At 48.9% G+C, this 20110-nt stretch overlaps 1 protein-coding gene across 3 annotated transcripts in view; it reads right to left on the reverse strand.

Annotated features, from left to right (window-relative positions):
* LOC142580065 (nose resistant to fluoxetine protein 6-like) overlaps positions 1-20110 on the reverse strand; it is a 78245-nt gene that overhangs the window by 36424 nt on the left and 21711 nt on the right. For 2 of the 3 annotated variants that reach the window (XM_075690849.1, XM_075690838.1), the window contains exon 1: positions 14315-14923. The exons of the other annotated variant lie outside the window; for it this stretch is intronic. In XM_075690849.1, coding sequence (XP_075546964.1) covers positions 14315-14567 — 253 coding nt within the window. In that variant the 5' untranslated portion in view covers positions 14568-14923. Of the gene's footprint in view, positions 1-14314; positions 14924-20110 lie in introns of those variants that run through there. 3 annotated transcript variants of the gene reach the window in all.

Here is a 20110-nt window from a genome sequence, read left to right on the forward strand (position 1 = left end):
CTACCTACATAAGTTACAATAATGTTGGGGCTCATAGAAAGCGTCGCAAACATTTCCCAGCACGAGTACAGTCTCGGTTGTGGGCCGTAAACCTAAATTTGCTTGAAATGCGTCGCAGACTGTCAAACAAAATTTCTCACCTTGCCGTAGTCCAATTTTGCAGTGGTGCCGTATCCAAATGCAGAAGGAACGCAAGAAAACGCCGGGAGCCAATGAAACAGGCTACATCCAAAAGAGGCGGCTCGCCGAGAAGACGAACTTAACACGCGCAGCCAGCCTCGCTCGCATCGGTGGCACGTCTGGCGCATGACGCATCATATGGCGCGTCTGGCGTGCCGCTAGATTGTTGCTAGGTAACGCAAGAAAAATAGGTCGCGAAGTATAAGTTCATTTATACACAAAACTTTTTTTAGTTTTAGCGGGAAAGATTAAAAAATTAAAACGTTCTCTGTAAGTTCATTTCACTTTTTTTTCCCCGCTGCTTGCGTCAACTAACGGATGGGATTAACACTAGGCGTGACGTGTTTCCTGTTGCCAGTTTTCGCCGAGTGACCCCGATGGCGCTATCCGTTGTCTGTTGTCGCCGAACTTTGTGCAATCAGATCGTATGCACGGCATCAATTGTGTAGTACTTTCTGGAAGGCACGCGGGCACCAGCGATTACGCTGTAACGTTCGACGAGTCACGTATAAAAGCCGTCGCGCTTGACTCGCCGATCGGATTTCGACGATCGCCGACTATGCTCGCCGCTATCGTTGTGCTTCGAGTGTCACTTGCTCTTGTGGGAACAAATTCGCCCAATGAAGAATTAGCTTCGTGATTCGCAAATTTGCTGCTGTGTTCTGCACCGTCCCTACAACGTGACTGTATGCAGCAGCTTTCGCAAAAACGGATGCTCAGCATTACGTAGGAAGGACAAGCGGGAAACTAGCGGCCTGACAAAAGATGGACCAAGGCTAGGCCACCGCGTTCAACCGGGAGAAAGACATTATCCCGTCTCATTGCTTCACAACGACAGCTTCAAATGAAGGTGGCAAAAACACGATGTAGTGCCTGTAACTTCAGCCTCGAGCAGTGCAACAATTGTAGCACATACGAAAGCCGAACTACTATACACGCGGGCACATTTTCTTGGCTATGAAGCGAAGGCTACGGAAACTAAGCGCGCCTCTTTCACCGCTGCTGGAAGTAGTCCCGCAGTTTTGTTCACGTTTTCTTACCTGGGAAATAGAAAACAATATTCTTGTTTTTTACAGCCCCTAATTTCAAACGACACGTAACATTCACCAGTCAGCTATTGGTATATTATTGTATTTTTAGTTTGCTCTTTCGAGTTTTCGCACACCCCAAACTGTCGCACGTTTTGAACATTCATTAAGCGCAAAATAGCGCCCGTGTCTTCTGGTCTGTTTGTCGCTCGCTGTCCCGCGAATCAACTCCCCCGAGAGGCCTGTGACCAACTTCAGCAACAAAAGGCTATTGAAGCACACAAAAAGTGTTTGCAGCGTCTGCGCAGAAACGAAGCGAACCCGTCTGGAAATCGCAACCTTCGGCATGTACAACCGATTGAGTGAACTGACTGCTGCGCCTGCTCTACCGACGCCAGCATGGGTGGCGCGTCAAACCGACGCCATACGGCTGCTTCGGAGCTCAGACACAGGCTGCGATGCTCGCTGTTCAAAACTTGGTACATATCGGATGTGAATGAACATTGATTAACGCCGAGTTGATTGTATATCTACCTTCACTAAAGTGAAGAGGTTGTGCGAGGTTGGCGAAACCGAAACTCCGAGTGCGCCCGGACTACATTGCGTACGAATACAGTGATTTGCAGCAGCACCGCCCCCGTAGCTTTCGCTCCATAGCCGAGAAAAGTTGACCACGGGTATAGAAACGTGTTTTGCAGGCTCAAGCTCGACTAAAAATAGAAAAATTCTGTACTTTTCATGACTATGCTTTCAACTATACTTCGACAACTTCTGCCGTCTAGTTAGGATTGCTGTTCCGAAACTGCGAGAGAGGCACTCCTAGGTATCGCAGATCATATTTACACTGAATTACAGCATAATCGGAAGAGGGAGCGCACCACATACGAAACCAAAATCCGGAGATGTTTCCATAATGGATCTTAGCTGCAGAAACCGTGGAGACGGCTGTGTAAGTTCTTTTTTTTTTATCGCTAAAGAAACAAAAGGCAGAAAGAACGGTATATCATTATCGTATGCTATGTAACACGGACTTCATAAAAGGATAAAGCCAACCCTCGAAACCTTGACTGTTTAAGGATCTGCACGCTAAAAGGGTCTAAATAGAAACAGAATAAGAGTGGAGACAGCGAAAACCCTTGGCGGGCGGAGGTCCTTTCGCTTATCAGCTGAGAAAGCGAGCAAGATATTTTCAAACGTGTCCGCCCTATGTACTTGCAGCCAGGCGTTAAATCGTTTTTGTTTCAACTGCGCACAGCAACCTTCGTAGTTGAAACCAAGTTGAAGGCGAGAGGTTATGTGCCCCGGTCAGCGAAGTGCCGCATATGTCCACGTGATGAGGCTATGATACAACCGGGTTGCTATCTTTTTTCTGGCATGTCCTGCAAAGAGTCCTGGAGAAGGATGTTGACGTAACGCCACTCTCAGTTAGGCTTCTGCCTTTTAAGAATCTCGAAGATCCCCCATATTAAATGCTCGTACTAATTGGCCTACGTAGTCTCTGGAAAAATAGGCTATGTGATGGGCATGCAGAAATCCCGCGATCAACGAAATCGTTTTTTTTTTTCAGGATGCAGTGGCGTAAGTACGCAGTGTGTATGCGGCTCAAGAGCCGCAGCCTGAGTATAAACTGTGTGTGTACCTAAACCCTCTAGAGAGTGACTTTTTTCTATGCATTAAGGTGAGAGAGAGATAGAGAGAGAAAAGAAAAACCACCTGTTAGCGTTGCGGTAGAATCTCTGATTGCTAACGGTGTATATCCAGATTGGATACCACATTGCACCTTTTCTTTTTTGTTATCTGCGCCAATTTTTCTCTCGTGGCGAAAATGTTTTTAGCTCCACTACATCTGACAAAGGCAAGATGACAGTAAACTGTGCGTCCTATAGCTCCTTTTCGACAGCCACATCTATTTGATCGTCGAGTCAAGCGCTAAGTATACACGTTTATTAAATCAAATTTGGGGGTTTCATTTTACCAAAACCATAATCCGATTATGTAGCACGCCTTAACACGGGACTGTGGATTAATTTGGCAACCTGGGGTTCTTTAACGGGCACCTAAATCGAAGGGAACGATCATGTTTGCGTTTAGCCCCCATCGAAATGCAGCCGCCGTGGCCGGGATTGGAGCCATGATCTCGAGCTTAGCCCTGCAACGTCCTATAGCCAATGGGCTACCGCGTCGGGTCAGTACATTTGTTGCACTGTCTTTAAAGCATGTTTATTCCACTGTTTTTTTTTCATGTGCTCTGTAGCGCATGTAAAGACAGTGCAATCAACTTACTCTAGCTCATGATCCGATGGACTGATTAATGTGAACTCCCGGAAAGTAGTGAGGACGCGCTCCTAATTGCTGCCATCTTGCCCTTGTGAGGTGCAAAAGTGAGTGAAAAAGGTTTTCGCACGTCATTCAAAAAGCCGCAGAGAAAAATAATTGGGGCCTGGTACTGAATCCGAGTACTCTGTAGTAGAATCCGAGATTTTACCTCCAACGCTAAGAACGGGCAACTTCCAACCGTGTCTGTACTCGTAATTTTAACCACTGACTGCAAACTATTCACGTTTGTGCCACATAATATTGTTACGGAAGGATGAAAGAAGAGAGAGGAAGAAGACGATCGGAGACGCTGACTGCGTGTTGTTGGTGGTCAGCCATCTTAACTACCCTGACTCATCCTGTATACATATTGTAAATGTAGTTTTTCTATACTCGCAACATCCCCGTAACATATTGGTGGAGGTGCTGAGTACCACGGCTGGAAACGGAGCTCCGCAGTGGACGTCGCATCACCGTCCGAACCATGAATGACGGTGAGCAGGCGGGATCAACGTCGTTGCCACCTCCAACGTCACCGTCGTCAGCTACGTCGCTGTCACCTTCGGTTGTCGTTGTGCAACCCAAGGATCCTGGAACTTTCTGCGGGACCGATGGCGCCGGCGTTGAAGAGTGGGTGGTCATGTACGAACGCGTGAGTGGAATCAACAGATGGGACCCTACGCTTATGTTAGCTAACCTGCTGTTCTACCTAAGAGGCACGGCAAAGGTGTGGTACGAAAACCACGAAGAGGAGCTAACCAGCTGGGACCAATGCAAAGAGAAACTGACAGAGTTGTTTGGCAAACCAGACGGCCGTAAAATTGCCGCAAAGCAGAAACTGGCCTCCCGTGCCCAATCCCCCATGGAGTCCTATGTCTCGTACATCCAGGACGTGCTGGCACTTTGGCGTAAAGATGATCACGACATGACGGAAGCTGAGAAGGTCGGGCGCGAGATTAAGGGCATTGCTAACGACGCGTTTAACCTGCTCATGTGCAAGTGCTGCTCTACAGTTGACGCAATCATTAAATAGTGCCTACAATTCGAGCAGGCGAAAAGCCGACGCGTCCTGCAACCATTCGCCAGACTTCCCAATACTGCCGCAACGTCGACGTGTGAAGATCAACCTGCACAGCAGCATGCGTCGCCATCAGAGGACGTTGTGCGAATCGTTAGACGCGAACTGGATGCGATGGTGCCCGCAGCTTTCTGTTCGCTTAGCCCTGATGCTACCACATTTTCAGTTCCCCTTTGTACAAGTCATCGTTCGCCAGGAAATTGAAAACATTGGCTTACAGTCTGTGTGTGCTGTCGTCAATCCTAGACCTAACGAACGCCCTTCTACTATTTTCGCTCCACCCCCAGGCTTCTCTCCACGTTATCGCAACCCGACTGAGTGGAGAACTGCGGACGACCAGCCGATATGTTTCACTTGTCGCCGCATTGGTCATGGCGCCCGATACTGTCGCAATTCGTTGGCCTCAACACCTCGCACGCCGACCAACGTGAGCCGTTTTGATGGAAATACCCGCAATGTTTCGCCCACCGCCGAGCCTAACACCGCCGACAACTCTGCTCGGAACACGTGGTACAGCCTCTCATCATCGCCGCTCCGACACCCGTCTCGCTCCCCCATCGCAAACACATCGCCCACTTTACCATTCGCCGCAGCCACGTCGTTTTTCGTCCCCTGTGGATTTTGGCCGCACCCTTTCGGAAAGAAGCCCTCGGAGGTGGTGCTGCATTGCCGACTACTGCAGCAAATCCTCTGTTTGTGCCCACAAGGCGAAGTGTAATTGACGTTAAAATAGAATGTCCAAGCACTCGTCGACACTGGAGCCCACGTGTCCCGGATGAGTGCTAGCCTACGTAGACGTTTAAAGAAGGTCCTCACGCCAGCACCTGCCCGAGTGCTTCTTGAGGCCGACGGCGGCGTCTCGTTGTTCTTGGAATGTGTACTGCTCGTTTGATTATAGCCGGCCATCCTCCTTCTGTTCTCTTTGCTGTGATCAACAACTGCCCTCACGACGTTATCCTTGGATTAAACTTTTTATCCACTCATTATGCTCTCATCGACTGCGCGACCGGCGTTCTTGAGTTAGAACTGCCTCAACTCGCCGATGCTCCGAGTACCGCCACACCGCGCTTGTGCTGGCTTCAAGATGTGCGTCTGTCACCCGAGACAGTTACTTACGTCACTTTGACCGCCCAGCCACAGGTTCCTGACGGTGAATATGTGCTTCACCCCATCATCAACGTGCTTTTCAATCGGAACGTTGCTGTTCCGCATACGTTGCTCACGGTTATTAATAACGACGTCGTTCTACCGCTTCTGAATTTCAGCCTCTGCCTTCAAGTGCTTCCAGCTGGTATGTTCTGGGCCAGCGTTTCTAGTGGTTGCGAATTTGACATTGAGAGTCTGAATGCCGAGAGTGGCTTATTAGCGCCAATTGCAGCTGACAGCTCTGGTTCCTCAACGGATGACTTCGCGAAAATGATTGCCCCTGACCTCACCTCTGCACAGGCCACAGACATACGACTCCTGCTTGAATCGTACAGTGACATCTTTGATTTCGGCGACAGGCCTTTAGGCCAAACATCTGTTGTTCACCACCGTGTAAACACTGGAGATGCGAATCCTATTCGTCGGCGTCACTATCTTGTATCGCATGCTGAACGTCGAGTCATCCAATCAGAAGTGGATAAAATTCTCCGTAAAGGGGTCATCGAGCCATCAGCGAGCCCTTGGGCTTCGCCTGTCGTCCTTGTGAAAAAGAAAGATGGTACCTGGCGTTTTTGCATCGCTTATCGCCACTTAAACAAGATCATGCGAAAAGACGTCTACCCACTACCACGCATGGACGACGCCTTGGACTGCTTGCACGGAGCTAAATACTTCTTGTCCATCGATCTTCGATCCGGCTACTCGCAGATTTCAGTTGATGAAATGGACCGCGAGAAACCGGCCTTCATCACGCCGGATGGCTTATGTAAGTTGAAAGTCATGCCCTTTGGCCTATGCCATGCTGTTGCAACATTTGAACGTATGATGGACTCTCTTCTGCGGGGCTATGAATGACCACCTGTTTTTGTTACCTTGACGACTTTATTGTTTTTTCTCCCACGTTCGGCAGCCACCTTACCCGATTCGCTGCAATTCTTGCGGTCTTCCGAAAAGCCAGCCTTCAACTGAACTCCATGAAGTCTCAGTCAGATCACCGTCTTGGGACACATCGTTGACGCATCTGGTGTCCAACCAGGTCCGGAAAAGTTCGCGCCGTACGCGGTTTCCCTGTGCCACGTTCTGCTTCTGACGTACGCTGCTTCGTCGGCCTATGTTCTTACTTTCGCCGTTTCGTCGAAAACTTCGCTGACGTTGCTCGACCTTTGACAGATCTTCTAAAGAAGAACACGCCATTCTCATAAGGCCAGGAGCAGGCTCACGCATTCGCCGCTCTCATCTGGTTTCAACCACCCCTCCCATACTTGCCCGCTTTGATCCGTCTGCACCGACCAAGGTCCACACGGACGCAAGCGGCTATGGCGTCGGCGCTGTTCTCGCCCAACGCCAGAATGGTACCGAGTGCGTGATAGCTTACGCCAGCTGCCTGCTGTCACCTGCCGAGAGAAATTACTCCATCACCGAGCGGGAGTGCTTGGCTTTAGTTTGGGCTGTCGTCAAGTTCCAGCCATATTTGTACGGCCGCACATTTTCGGTCGTCATCGACCACCACGCACTCTGCTGGCTGTCTTCCCTACGGGACCCGACTGGCCGGCTGGTTGGTTGGTTGGTTGGTCGCTGGGCTTTGCGGCTCCAGGTATTTTCATTTAGTGTCCATTACAAAACTGGACACCTCCACAAGGACGCTGACTGCCTCTCGCGTCACCCCGTGGATCCTCCCAATCCTGTTGCGCATGATCCGGTGACCTGCGTGATGCCTTTGACTGACATGACCGACATGCGCGCTGAACAACAACGCGACGCATCTTTACAGTCCATTATCGCCAGAGTGCAATCTGGCAGCACCGACGGCACGTGCCGCATGTTCGTGCTGCATGACGGCATCCTCTACCGCCGCAATATCAACCCTGACGGCCCTGAGTTGCTCCTTGTCCTTCCTCGTCATCTGCGACCCGTCGTTCTCGAACAACTTCACGATGCACCGACGGCGGGACACGTTGGAGTTTTGCGTACATACGACTGTGTACGACGCCGGTTCTTCTGGCCGGGTCTCTACCTCTCTGTGCGTCATGATGTCGCAACTTGCGAATTGTGTCAGCGCCGGAAGAAACCTCCCCTGGCACCTGTCGGACGACTCCATCCCATTGAAGTTCCCTCTGAACCGTTCTTTCGCGTAGGCCTTCACCTGCTTGGTCCTTTTCCGACAAAGACTAGAGGGAACAAGTGGATCGCCGTCGCTACTGATTACGCGACACGCTACGCGATAACAAATGTGTTGCCGACTAGTTGCGCAACCGACGTCGCCAATTTTCTCCTTCACGACGTCATTCTCCACCACGGTGCACCTCGACAGTTACTTAGAGACCGCGGCTGCTCGTTCTTATCTCGAGTTGTGGACGCCCTCCTTGACTCTTGTGCCACTAAGCACAAGCTGTCCACCGCCTACCACCCACAAACGAACGGTCTTACGGAACGTATCAACCGAACAATCACAGAGATGCTGTCGTTGTACTTCTCCAACGATCACCGCGACTTGGACGCCACGCTGGCTTACGTGATGTTCGTGTATAAGCCGTCCCGACATGACACCGCAGGATATTCACCCTTTTATCTCTTGTATGGTCGCGACCCCACATAGCCGTTTGACACCATCCTCCCTTCTGTGCAACGTGTTGCAACTGAGTACGCTCGTGAAGTCATCGATCGATCGCGCTCACATGGCACGTCAAGTCGCCCGATATCGTTTATTAGCCTCCCAGCATATACAAAAAGAGCGTTACGACCGCTGCCATCGCGATGTTAAGTTCGCACCAGGTGCTTGGGTGCTCCTCTGGTCACCATGTCGTCGGGGTGGCCTCTCCCAGAAGCTTCTCTCTCGTTACACAGGGCCTTATGAAGTCCTACGCCAAGTTAGCGACGTAAATTACAAGATTTCGCCGCTGCACTTTGATGCATCCTCAAGTCAGACGTCTGTTGACGTCGTGCACGTTTCGCGGCTGAAGCCATACTTCGCTCGCAATTCTTCGCCTGCCATGTGCCCAGACGGCGCTTCGCCACCCGGGGGTCCTGTTACGGAGGGATGAAAGAAGGGAGAGGAAGAAGAAAATCGGAGATTCTGGCCGCTGCGTGTTGTTGTTGGTCAGCCATCTTAACTACTCTGACTCATCCTGTATATATTTTGCGAGACAGCTGTTAAGCCTCAACGGTTTATTGCGCAGGTCGCGCGCTGAAGACGATGACGCTGGCCGTGATGATGAATATATACAGATGAAGAAGATGAAGGGGTAATATAATGCTCACAATATGTCAGATAACTCGTTATATGCACCAACCTTTCAGCTATAGTTTTTCCATACTCGCAACATCCCCGTAAGAATATTTTGTTGATTTCGGCGTTCTCGAGGTTAATTATTGCGCACTTTACGTATATTATACTATAACATTTTATCTATAATGCGTTGAACGCCTACAGTTACTCATGAAGGTCTGTTTCGTTAGACAAGCGAGCCTTCTGCTGCGCTGGAATTGATCGCTATTGAAGTGAGCTATACTGCACGCACACCTTGATTTTTGCAGAACCTTGCAGCATTCCCTACTAATGAAGGAGCATCAAAGCATAAGTGTGTACGAACACGTCCGAGTATGCTTTTAAATGTATCCAAAAACACGACGTCTCATTCGACGCCATATGCACGCTGTACCAATTTTCTAGTTTTTATGACTGGTATGCAGAGAGGTCTAACTAAATCACAGTTTCTCGAAGAAACGTCACGGAGAAACTGCTTGTGAGCTTCAAAGCAAACGGTACGACCAGGGGCACTCGCGCCTGTTCGCGAACGAAAACTAAAAGGCGACTTGAAGACTCGGTCAGCGGAGCTAACTGTCTGTAAAGAGGCTCGCTTCGCTCCTTCGGGTGAGTTTATTAGTGGATAGCCATTTTGGATTGGATATCTCTCTAATTTCAAAATATAAGAACAACAGTTTCAACACGGCCGCGTTCCCAGCAATCACTCAAGCGGATTGGTAGTACAGCGTAATTGCATCATTGGTCAATTTGCGATAAGCACACCGCTGTCCTAGCATCGCGTCGAAGGGCACCGAATGGAACTTGCTTCTATTATTATTATTATTTTTTGCGAAAGCGTGCATCAACTCTAGGGGAGCAGATGCGGCAGATGTTGCACTAACGATGGGAATGCCTGTGCGCGAAAGCTGCGCTCACCCCATGTGCACTCCACCGCAACACATATAACAGGAACGTTGATGCGAAGGAAGTGCGTATTTAGCCGTTCTTCTTGCTTATGCCCGATGTGCCTCAAGTGGAGGCTGTAACTAAAGGTATCACCACTTGTTGCTGCGCTAGATGCTTCATACGCATTCCATTGTGTTCGTACGCGAGCCAAAGTAAAAAAAAAAAAAGAAAAAGAAAGAAAAAGGACATGGACAGGAAACAGCGCTCTTACCCGTCCTTGTCATTTTTTTCACTTGGTTCGCGTCTTAGCACATGGAACAGGGCTAGAGTTGCCTGCGACGTATGCCTTCATCTTTTTTACAGGTACGTTAGAGGTATCTGGCAGTTTTTTAGGGAAGTACGTCCTAGGTATCTCGTTGGTTCCGCCGTGTTTCACGTCAAGACACGCAGAACTCATTTGCTTACTATGCTTATGAAGCTGATAAACTGAATCGAAATGATGAGGGAATTAAGGGGGCAAACGCAGGGACCAGCTATATACAGAAAAGCACACAAGTTTCAGTTGGGAATAAAAAATACAGCTTACAGGAATTTCAGCCGGCATTATGAGTATTATCGCCGTTCGGAGTCAGAAGTTCTAACAGGATCCCACGGTGTCGCAGTGTTGCATTATCTCTAATGAATAATGCATGCAAAAATTCGGGTCGTACCAAAGGTGTGTTCGCAACACAATCATGTCCCTCGCTGAGCTCAGCAACCTGTAAACGCGGCTTTATAACAAGGCATAGAGGGAAGGAAAAAGAGAAAAATCAATCGGCAAATGACACAAACTGCGGCAACGACTGAACGAAGCTAGTGAAGTATAACTAGCGGTAAATTCAGCCTTGCAGGTTTTCTTCACTTTTATTTTTGTATTACGAAGAACGGAATAAATCTACTGATAAACCATGATATCTGTTAATTCTCGCATCGATGTGATCGAGAGCTTGCTTCTGTCGCGACAGAAACTGAGAAACGATAACTTGATCTTGAATTGCAGTTTTGTTCCTTCACAGCCCTCCTCCCCTTTTTCCTAGCCTTACTTTCGATCAAACGTTGAGATGGCTCCAATAGCGTAATGTTCCAGTCTATCATGGTTTAGTGTTAGCGTTTCGCTTCTCTGTAAAGCGGCAACGAGGCAACCAGATGGGATGCGTATATTAAATGATTTCATAGGGGGCGCAACTCAGCGTTGTCATATACATTTAAAGACCAGCTTTTATTGCGATAGCAATTATGTGGACACTCCAGGCCCATTTCCGCCGTCGCCGTCGCCGTCGCCGTGATGTTCCGTATAAAGTCCAAGGGCATTAAAATCATCGCCGCGTGCCGTATGCTGTATGTGCGAGTGAAAGCGTATGAGGGTAAGCTGGCGAACGCGGCTCAATCTAGCGTGTGCGAGCGAGGAAGGCGGGCCGCCGGAAGTGCGCTCGCTTCTGTCGCGCGCAAAAAGCGATTTGCGATGTTTGCAGAGTTCGCGTCGTGCCGGTTGCTTCGTACGTGCTGCGCTTTCAATGTTTCGTTCGCGTTGAAGCGAGAGATGCACGATGGTCATTTCTTTCGCTGCTGCTGCCGCGATTTTTCACTCCAGCATTTTGACAGCGGCTTTCCGCGCTCATCGAGCGAGATGTGTTCATCTTTACCTGTGCGCGCGTGACACTGTGCTTGTTAATTCAGTTAAAACACGTTGACGGGCTAGTTGGTCGGAATCCATGATTGATGTGTAAGCGCAACTGAACGAGGACGTAGAAAGAAACAGACACAGAGACAGCGCTGTCTCTATGTGTCTGTTTCTTTCTACGTCCTAGTTCAGTCGCGCTTACGCATTATATCATTGTTCATTTAGTTAGTAAGCGAATCTTTACCATTTTATATGGCCATGAAACCGCTATCCTTACTTCGTACAGCCATCTAAAATTTTTTTATCGGAATCGATGCTTCGCATTTCGGGCGACAGTACTTCTTTTGTCAGGTCCAGTACACGTGCTAGTTCTTTTTGATATAACATATTTTTCTAAATGCGTAATCACTCAGACCACGTTCCGGCGTTAATTGCAGTGTCATCAACGCGCGGCTGTTGCCGTAAGATGCCCGCGTCGAAAATAGAAACGAAATTAGTCGCATGTGGCTGCCATTTTACCGACACATTCTTAGACCCAGAGTCCGTGCTTTTTCGTCCTTCCTGCTATGTGGCCTCGACGGAGTGCCGGTAAATCCAGACTAAGCTGGAAGCTTTTATCCTTCTTGCTTTTTTTTTAACGGTCGTGTCATGTTTGTGAAGGATTGCACACCTTCCTCGTGTATAAACGCATTAAAGAAACAACCCCAGCTCTTACCTTTGTTCCCTCGGCCCTCTATACTTTCACATAGTACACAGGAAAATTATTTTCCAATTCCCATGCACTAGTCTAACACAGCGCTCGGCAAATGTCTATGCGCGTTACCCCGCGTTACCCGTGCGCTGGCACTCGTCAGAGAGGTGCCGCGCCTTTCGCCGTTAGAAAGTATTTTATGAATAAATGCAATGAATACTAATTGCCTGCTAGCGCTTTCAAAGCTGCCGGCGCACCGCTGTGGAGTCGGGGGTTAATGTTGAGGCTCTTCAAATGATCGTTGAGGCATAGAAATATGCAGAAACGACTATATGTTGGAAAGAATATCTGGCGACCAAGTACTTCAGATGTCCTATTTGTGGATACAATAAAAATTACCTTGTTGGTCGCCATGAACATGTATTTTTCAAAAATTCAAATGTTGGCCACTATCTCCAGATGTACCCAGGCCAGACTCGATTATATAAGAGAGCAGCGAAATATAATGGAAGCCTTGAATCCGCGACCGGAGTCCATCTCGGTCAGTGGGCGAGACGGGCGTTCGAAAAAGGTGCCTTCGTCGGGAGTCTTGATTGGCAGTGACTCTTCAAAGCTGATGCACCGCGTCGGCGGCTTCCTGTACTCTTGGACATTGCTCACGGAAGCCTTTCTTTTTGTTGCTCAGATCCTTGAGGCCGTTTTCTCCATTGTTTCACTATGTTCGGTGTGAGTGCGGTAATGGTAACCCAACATCGTGAAATGAGAGCACGCGCGTGTCATCGTGTCCTAAGTTGGCGTTTTTTTTCTTTCTTATTCTCTCAGCCGACTCAATTCCGGAAAGACGCTGTGTCCGCGAGAATGTCCATAGACGCACATATGGCGTCCACGTGTGGCGTCCAGAAAAATTTCCACAGGTGGCAGCCAGAAAATGCTGACATGCCCAACGAAACCTTATAACTACGAAAAACTTCAGTCTGGCAATTCGATGTTGTTTGCGCAAACAAGCTTTCGAAGTGAGTTTGGACGTACACACTCCTTATATGCGAGCCCGTGACCCCTGAAGAAAGCCAAGTGCCTCACTGGGAGCGCCTACTTATACTTCTCTGCGGGCGACCGGCAGCTACATGTCTCGTATCGGCGACATGCCGCAGCCAAGGAGTGGGGCGCTCAACTATGAGGACATGGCTTCGGTGATGCGAAAAAATACAAATTTTGCACACCTTTAACCCCCAGGGCGCGTAGTTGTGATTTCGCCTGATCCCGACAGTGCTGATTTATCGCTGAGCCTTTGGGTTAATGGCCTCTGGCGGTCACGCTAGAGTTAATAACACGAACTTGCCCGGTACGTTTATGCTGCAGTGCGCAGATCCCAGATATCGAGAACCGGATCTATCTGCGTCGCTTCAAGAAACTCCAAGGGGCGGAGTATCGCTGTAGTTCTATTTTTCTTTTAAAGCTGTCTCTAAAAGTTGTGTCCTTTCCTGATTTATCATTTTTGAATACATACATTGTCGTTGACCTGTTGCTCAGCGCATTATGCGAGTGGAAATGCCACGGACGTGGCACTGAGAGCGTCACAACCGGTTGCATGAACTTAGCGCCGTTCTAACAGGTGAAGGTCAAGTTACGAGGGAAACGAGATTTTGATTGGTGGACGTCAAAGGAAGGCAAGGTTGAACGCGGAGAAAGAAAGGGCACCCACGTGCTACCCGTTCTTTCTCATGCGCGCTCTGCATTTTCGCTCCGTCTAGGCACCCAGTTAAGTGAAACACTAAAACAGAATGAGTTACTCCAAGCATCAAAGGAGAAAAAAAAGGAGAAGAAAAAATGTAAGCATGCGCGACAAAGTGGTCACAACAAGATGGGAGCTTCAATTGTTGTTCAACAGTGGATGAACAAGTGAAACCTTAGCCGGGAGCCAACGTTTCGGCAAGGGTACCTGTCTTCGCGAGAGTCTAAATGTAGTCTCAAGGCTGCGCCTTCCCATGTTCTCCCACTTTCCAACAGGCACAGAATTACCAGGCAATGCTTATAAAATAAAATCATTCGTGCGGGTCTTACTCACTTCGATAGGCCCACGCTTTGTGTTGCCGCAGTCCCGAGAACGTCTTCAGCAGACTCGACGAGCAGTCCACGGATAACTCGGGGCTCGTCACGAGCTCCGAGACAATGGGAAAGAACTTTCTGATCACCACCTGCCCGATGTCTCGCAGGTCCTCCTCGTAGCTCCTCGTGGCACTCTCTTGACTCCACACACCGAGTACGAGAACGCTGAAAACCAGCGCTGTCAGAGTGACTCTCCTGCCTGATGCGTGCATGTTGTACAGCTTTCTAGAGTGGAATTCTCCGCTTGCAATAGAGAATGAAGTCCTCCAAATGAGTACTGGAGATAAGTCTACGCGAGGACCAGCTCGTGCAGCATGAGGCGATCACTTCCAGCCGCGTTGCCCCTCGAGTAGTGCGGCGTCCGCGGTGTGGGCTGGCGTGCGAACACCCGCGGCTCACGGCGACAGACACATTACTTTCGTTCCGGCCTCTTGGAGCGTCAGGGAGCGGACAAGTATGACGCCGATGTGATTCCTCGCTTTCCAAAGAATCCGCATCCACACGCGCGCCCTCCGCTTAATTGGTGTGAGTTGGCGGCCTCCTGACTTAGTGGAGAGCCACCTTTTACAGCGTCGAGTCGTTTGAGAGGGTTTTTATCCCAACCAGCGCACAGCGCCACGGCGGTATGCTCTGCATGGAGCGAACGCACCGTCACTTTCACTCTTGGTGCACTGGCTGAGCAGAGTGTGTACGGAGTGGTCACCTTGACCTGGGGGTACTTTCCACTACCGCAAAAACTCGTTCCAGCGAGCACCTGTGAATGCGTTATTTACTGGCGCGTTTCGTAAGCGGCCAAGAGCTGTCGAAGTGTTCATTCGCTTTCAACACATATTTCACCTTTCACCTCTTTCGTCTTTGATTGGTTGATTGATTGAGGGCGTTTATTTTTATTTTTTCAACGCAATATATCAGTTCCTACGAGTTATCTGCGCGAGAAAAAAGAAGACAAAAAAAGGTAATAATGTTGAAAAGAGTGTGTGCTCATCCAAGGACATGTATACGTCATTTGTCGTTTTGCGTAACATTACTTGTTGCAGCAGCGCCTGACAGGTTGCTTCACTCTGCATGGTTATACAGAAACTAAAGATCACCTTGAGGAATCTTGATGCCGCAGATTTCTTTGAAGAGGCTAATTTGTTTTTCTCGAAACAATATATATAAACTGTTGATTTAGTACTTCGGTGTTTTAATAGAACGATGCCACCATAACGACGTTACAAAATGTCTCTGTGATTGACATACGCCATTTATTCTTGTCTGAGCACGTTTTCTTCTGGGTAACTTTCATTGCTTCATTTATAAACGTACAGAAGTCAATGCAATATACTTTTATTTTTATGTGAATTGAAGACGTACAAGCGTCCAAGGGTAAGATTTTTTTTTTTTTGCTCTCAGCATATTTTTCTTTGTAGCACTAAAAAAAATCGCAGTGTGAAAAAGAGAGAGAATGGAAGAGACCGATCGAGCGATGGATAGGGTAATACCATACACAGTATAACTTGCTGTGAGCATTTGTATCGCCAGGTGAAAAATATTTACTTTAAATCGGACTGAAGTTCATCGGATGTCGTCGTCCTATCCGAAAACAAGGAAATTTAGTCCGACGCGGCGCCAAACCTGAGGCAAAGGCGAGTTGGACAACCGGACTTCAGCCCGAGTACGTGGTACGGGCTTTTGGTTCATACTCTTCAGTGACACATTCCTACATCCTGAATTTTCCTGTGCAGTTTATATGTATTTCTTGAGCGTGGGATAAGCACAATGTATTTGCAGCAAGGACAAATAATTTCATCTTTACCCAGTGCCACTTAGCCTACTTTTGCTAGTACAAAAAATGTAAAGCTGCAGATAGGCTATTGTTTACTGAGAATAAACGTTGCAAAGTCTCTCTTTTCTTTTTTCTTTTTTTTTTGCGTGGGGAGTGGTGGGGGGGGGGGGAGGGGCCGGGGTTCTAATGGCTCCGTTAACTGCTCCGCGAACGCTGCTCGGCAGTGCCTGCAACAGTTGTCGCTGTAAGGATATTTATGTTCTCTAAATCGCTGTTTCCAGAAATAGCCTATTTAATTCCTTTCTGGGGGCGGGCGGTAAGGCCCCAGATTCAGAAAACCGTTTGCTCACCGCGAGGGCTTTCAAGAACAGGCGTCAACAAACCTCCGTGGTATATCAGATGATTGCAAATACACGGGCCGATCACAAACTGATATCCTGAACTGAAGGCTCTGTAAATGCCGCTCAAGATCTGAATGTTGCGTCGAAATGCCCACTAGAGGTGTGCAGAAAACTTGACGAAAACATTAACTGCAACAGCGTATAACCCATGCGCTTCGAACGCAAGCTGCATTACCAGCATCGTAGTGCTACTCGCGGTGCGGTGCTAATTGTAACTCACGCATTAGCGAAAAGAAGCAAACATTATTTACATCGTTCCTTCTCACAGGCCCATCAGACTGATTCGGCACAGAAGCAACAAAGGTAGGAAATGATCACGCACAGTCGACTTGGTTAGTCCCTGAGCTAACGTGCGTCCCACAACTATATAGACTGCCAGAGGCGCCATGCTTCACACAAACGATAGTACGTCGCATCCGCAGATGCGTAGCTGGCAGACATCCACGTCTGATCCCGGTGAGCAGCGGACATAACGTCGCGGTTGCAAGGGCTATACCCTTCCCTGTACCTTCACCTCCCCCGTGGCACGCTGGAGAGGTCGATCGCAACGCAACCTTCACACTCTCACGCACCTGCGTTCAGCGTACCATTGGTTCTTTGCACTCACTCCCTTTTCCTCTTCCGCACACAGCGCAGACACGCGCACACTTACTACGCTTACTTACGTTAGCCCGCAGCGCAAGGCCGGCCGCTTAAGACAGAGGGAGGGCAGAGAGAAAGGGGCTGCGTGGCCACTGAAGGTTGTGTTTAACACCGCGTCTCTGATTTCATTTTCGCGCAGAGAATGGAGAACATAAAGAGACCGCGCAAATTGGACATGGATTTTTCGCGCATAAACGCCCGACCCCATCACGAGGGAAACAACGGGGAAGGCGGGGATGCGAAAGCGCTATTTAGAAACGCAAACCACCCGCGACAGGTTGGCTTCTCAATACGCTTGTTGTGAAGAAGAAAAATAATAATTGTAGGAAAAAAAAAATCCCCTCGGGCGTAGTTGGCAAGAAAGGCGCTTGGTAATGACCCGAAAAGAAAAGCGCGGCTTTCCCCCGACTCCTGTAAAAGCCACGACTCACGCGAAGCGGGGATCGCGCGAGAAGATAAAGTTGTTGCCTGCTCGCTAGAAATCCAGCGTTTTGTTCGTAACCAAGAGCTCGACGAGCGTAGCTCTGAGCACCTTGGAAATAAGTTTTCTGCCAAGAACACGTTTCATTATAACAAAAACAAACCGCACGTAAACAACATATCAGGTAATTACATAATAATATTAAGGAAAAAAGCAAGGTTCGGGGCACGTATGTGTGACATTCTCGATCGACGCTAACGAAGAGGATATTGCATTCGACAACTTCGTCTGTATCCCTGCACTTACTTTGTATGCAAGTAGCAGTAATTGGGCTTGTGCACCTGTATATACTGCATATCGTAACGAAATTATTAGGAAGTTATTGAAAATAACTAGAAATAATTGGAGGTGACTGAGCCATCCCTCTCGGTGTTTTGCGCCTGTCATGCCAATGCTCCATATATCGAAAGAAAGTGTTAGGCGGCGCTGATATTTGGAACTGACTGCAATCATCGAGGCAAAAAAAGAAAAAAAGAAAAAAAACTAGGAGGGAGCATTACGTCACGCTGAAATATTTTACAAGCCAACTCTCCGTGAAGCCATCCCCTTCGCTTTTTTCGCCCTCAGAAAATCGGTCCAAGGTCACCCTGCTCGGCTGACTTACCCATGCAGTGAGCTTGGTTCGTGGCAGGTTTCAATCGGCACGCACTTCTTCAAGTGTCTTGCCAACCACTCTGTAAGGCATGGGGGAGATGGTATACCCTACCCCTCACATTTAAGAGTTGGGGTAAAGGGACAGTGCCTCATCCCCCCCCCCCCTCCACCAGGTAGGTACGCCTATGTTCCTAGTTCATTCATTCCTCTATGGCTGCAACACTGTAATGAACGCATCAAGGAAACTATTCTTTTTATTCTTTTGAGTACCTTTGCTATAACTAGCTCCTCTTTTTCTCTTGCTGACACTTTTACATTCCTCTCCTGCCTTTTTGCAGTTTTTCTTCGTTTTTGTTCCACAAGAGCGGTTTCGTGCATTAAAGACGCCTCTGCTTACTGTGACGATCATCGGCGCTTGCGCAGTATTCAGCCATTTTCTCTGGCCAAATCATTGTAGGCAGCAAGAACTCCAGGCATCAAGTAAACCTGTCGGTTTTCTTTTCAATAAACTCTCTCCCTTTATATTGTTACGTGTGGAAAGACACAGACGAAAGAGGTGTTTGGATCCCACCGATGGCATCGGTTGTTGGGAACTCGGCGCTGACGCCCGTGGTTGTACCAGGGTCGCAAGCCCCAAGGGTAGCGTTGGCCTGGCGGCCTGGGGTACAACTGGAAGCATCCGAAGGTCCCGGCAAAGCATGAGTCGACTGGTAACAACAAAACAACTTGTTTATTTTAACATCGCAAAGAGTTGGCGGTCAGGTTGACCGAAGTAGAGAGACGGGAGAGCACTTTACTCAACAGAAGAAATCGGAGCCCTCCCTTTTGGCGTCCGGGGGCAGCTGTTTTTATACTCTCGCAGTTGAGGGCAAGAAGGAACCCCTCAATAGACGAGCACGTGAATGTACAATGGGCTAATGGTGACGCACACTGTCGTAGCGCTGCCGGTCGGGCACAATGACTGGAATGAGAGGGTGATCCCTGCTTTCGCATCGCCTGGTTCGGGCACAATGGCACATACACTCACACACGCACATGAAGACACGTGGCATCGGAACATGCCTGGAAACGCCTGGAAACACCTGGCGGGGAGCGTTGCGGCGACGACGAACGGGCCAAAATGTCTGCCGCCCCGCCGCAGTCGCGCCGGCAAAACCGCGTGTCGCAGGCGAAACGCAACAGACCGCCCCGCCGGGGGAAGGAGATCCCGATGGACAGGGGACTGCAGCCGCTGTCCGGAGGGATGTCGCTCGATAATGCTCATAACCGAAGTCGGGCGTCCCTCGACGTTTCTTGAGCGCAGCGCACAGAGAAGGCCTCGTTCTCTCGTTCAGGTTCGCACGGGACACTGCAATGTGACTTCGGGAGAGTTCACATTTTTGTTCTCGTTCCCGGCAAGCGTTAGAACTACGCTGAAACTAGACCGCTCAGTCAGCAAGCACGGCACAACCCTCACTAAGCCCTGCCAGGCTCTTTCCCCTTTTTATACCACTGCCTAGTTCCTTGCAGTAGTCTAGCATCACTCAGAACGCGTCCACAAATTGGAAAATTGCACTAGAAAGCATATCATCACTTTGAAACACTAAACAAAAGCAATATGTTAAAAAAAATCCTGCCTCAGGAAGAAAAACATCAGTAACCAACAATTTTGAGGCTGATTCCTACGTTAGGGGCTTCGACTTAAGCCATCGGCGTTACCGTTGAGACTCCCCTTTTTGTAACGCACCTCAAAGGAATATTGTTGTAAAGCGAGGCTCCAGCGCAGGAGGCGGCCATTTTTGGGAGAGATGGTCTGCAGCCATTGGAGAGGGCAGTGATCCGTCTCAATGATAAACCTCGAGCCGGCTAGATAGCATGACAATTTCTGAA

Source organism: Dermacentor variabilis, chromosome 1 (genome assembly GCF_050947875.1).
Source record: "Dermacentor variabilis isolate Ectoservices chromosome 1, ASM5094787v1, whole genome shotgun sequence".
NCBI lineage: Eukaryota > Metazoa > Arthropoda > Arachnida > Ixodida > Ixodidae > Dermacentor > Dermacentor variabilis.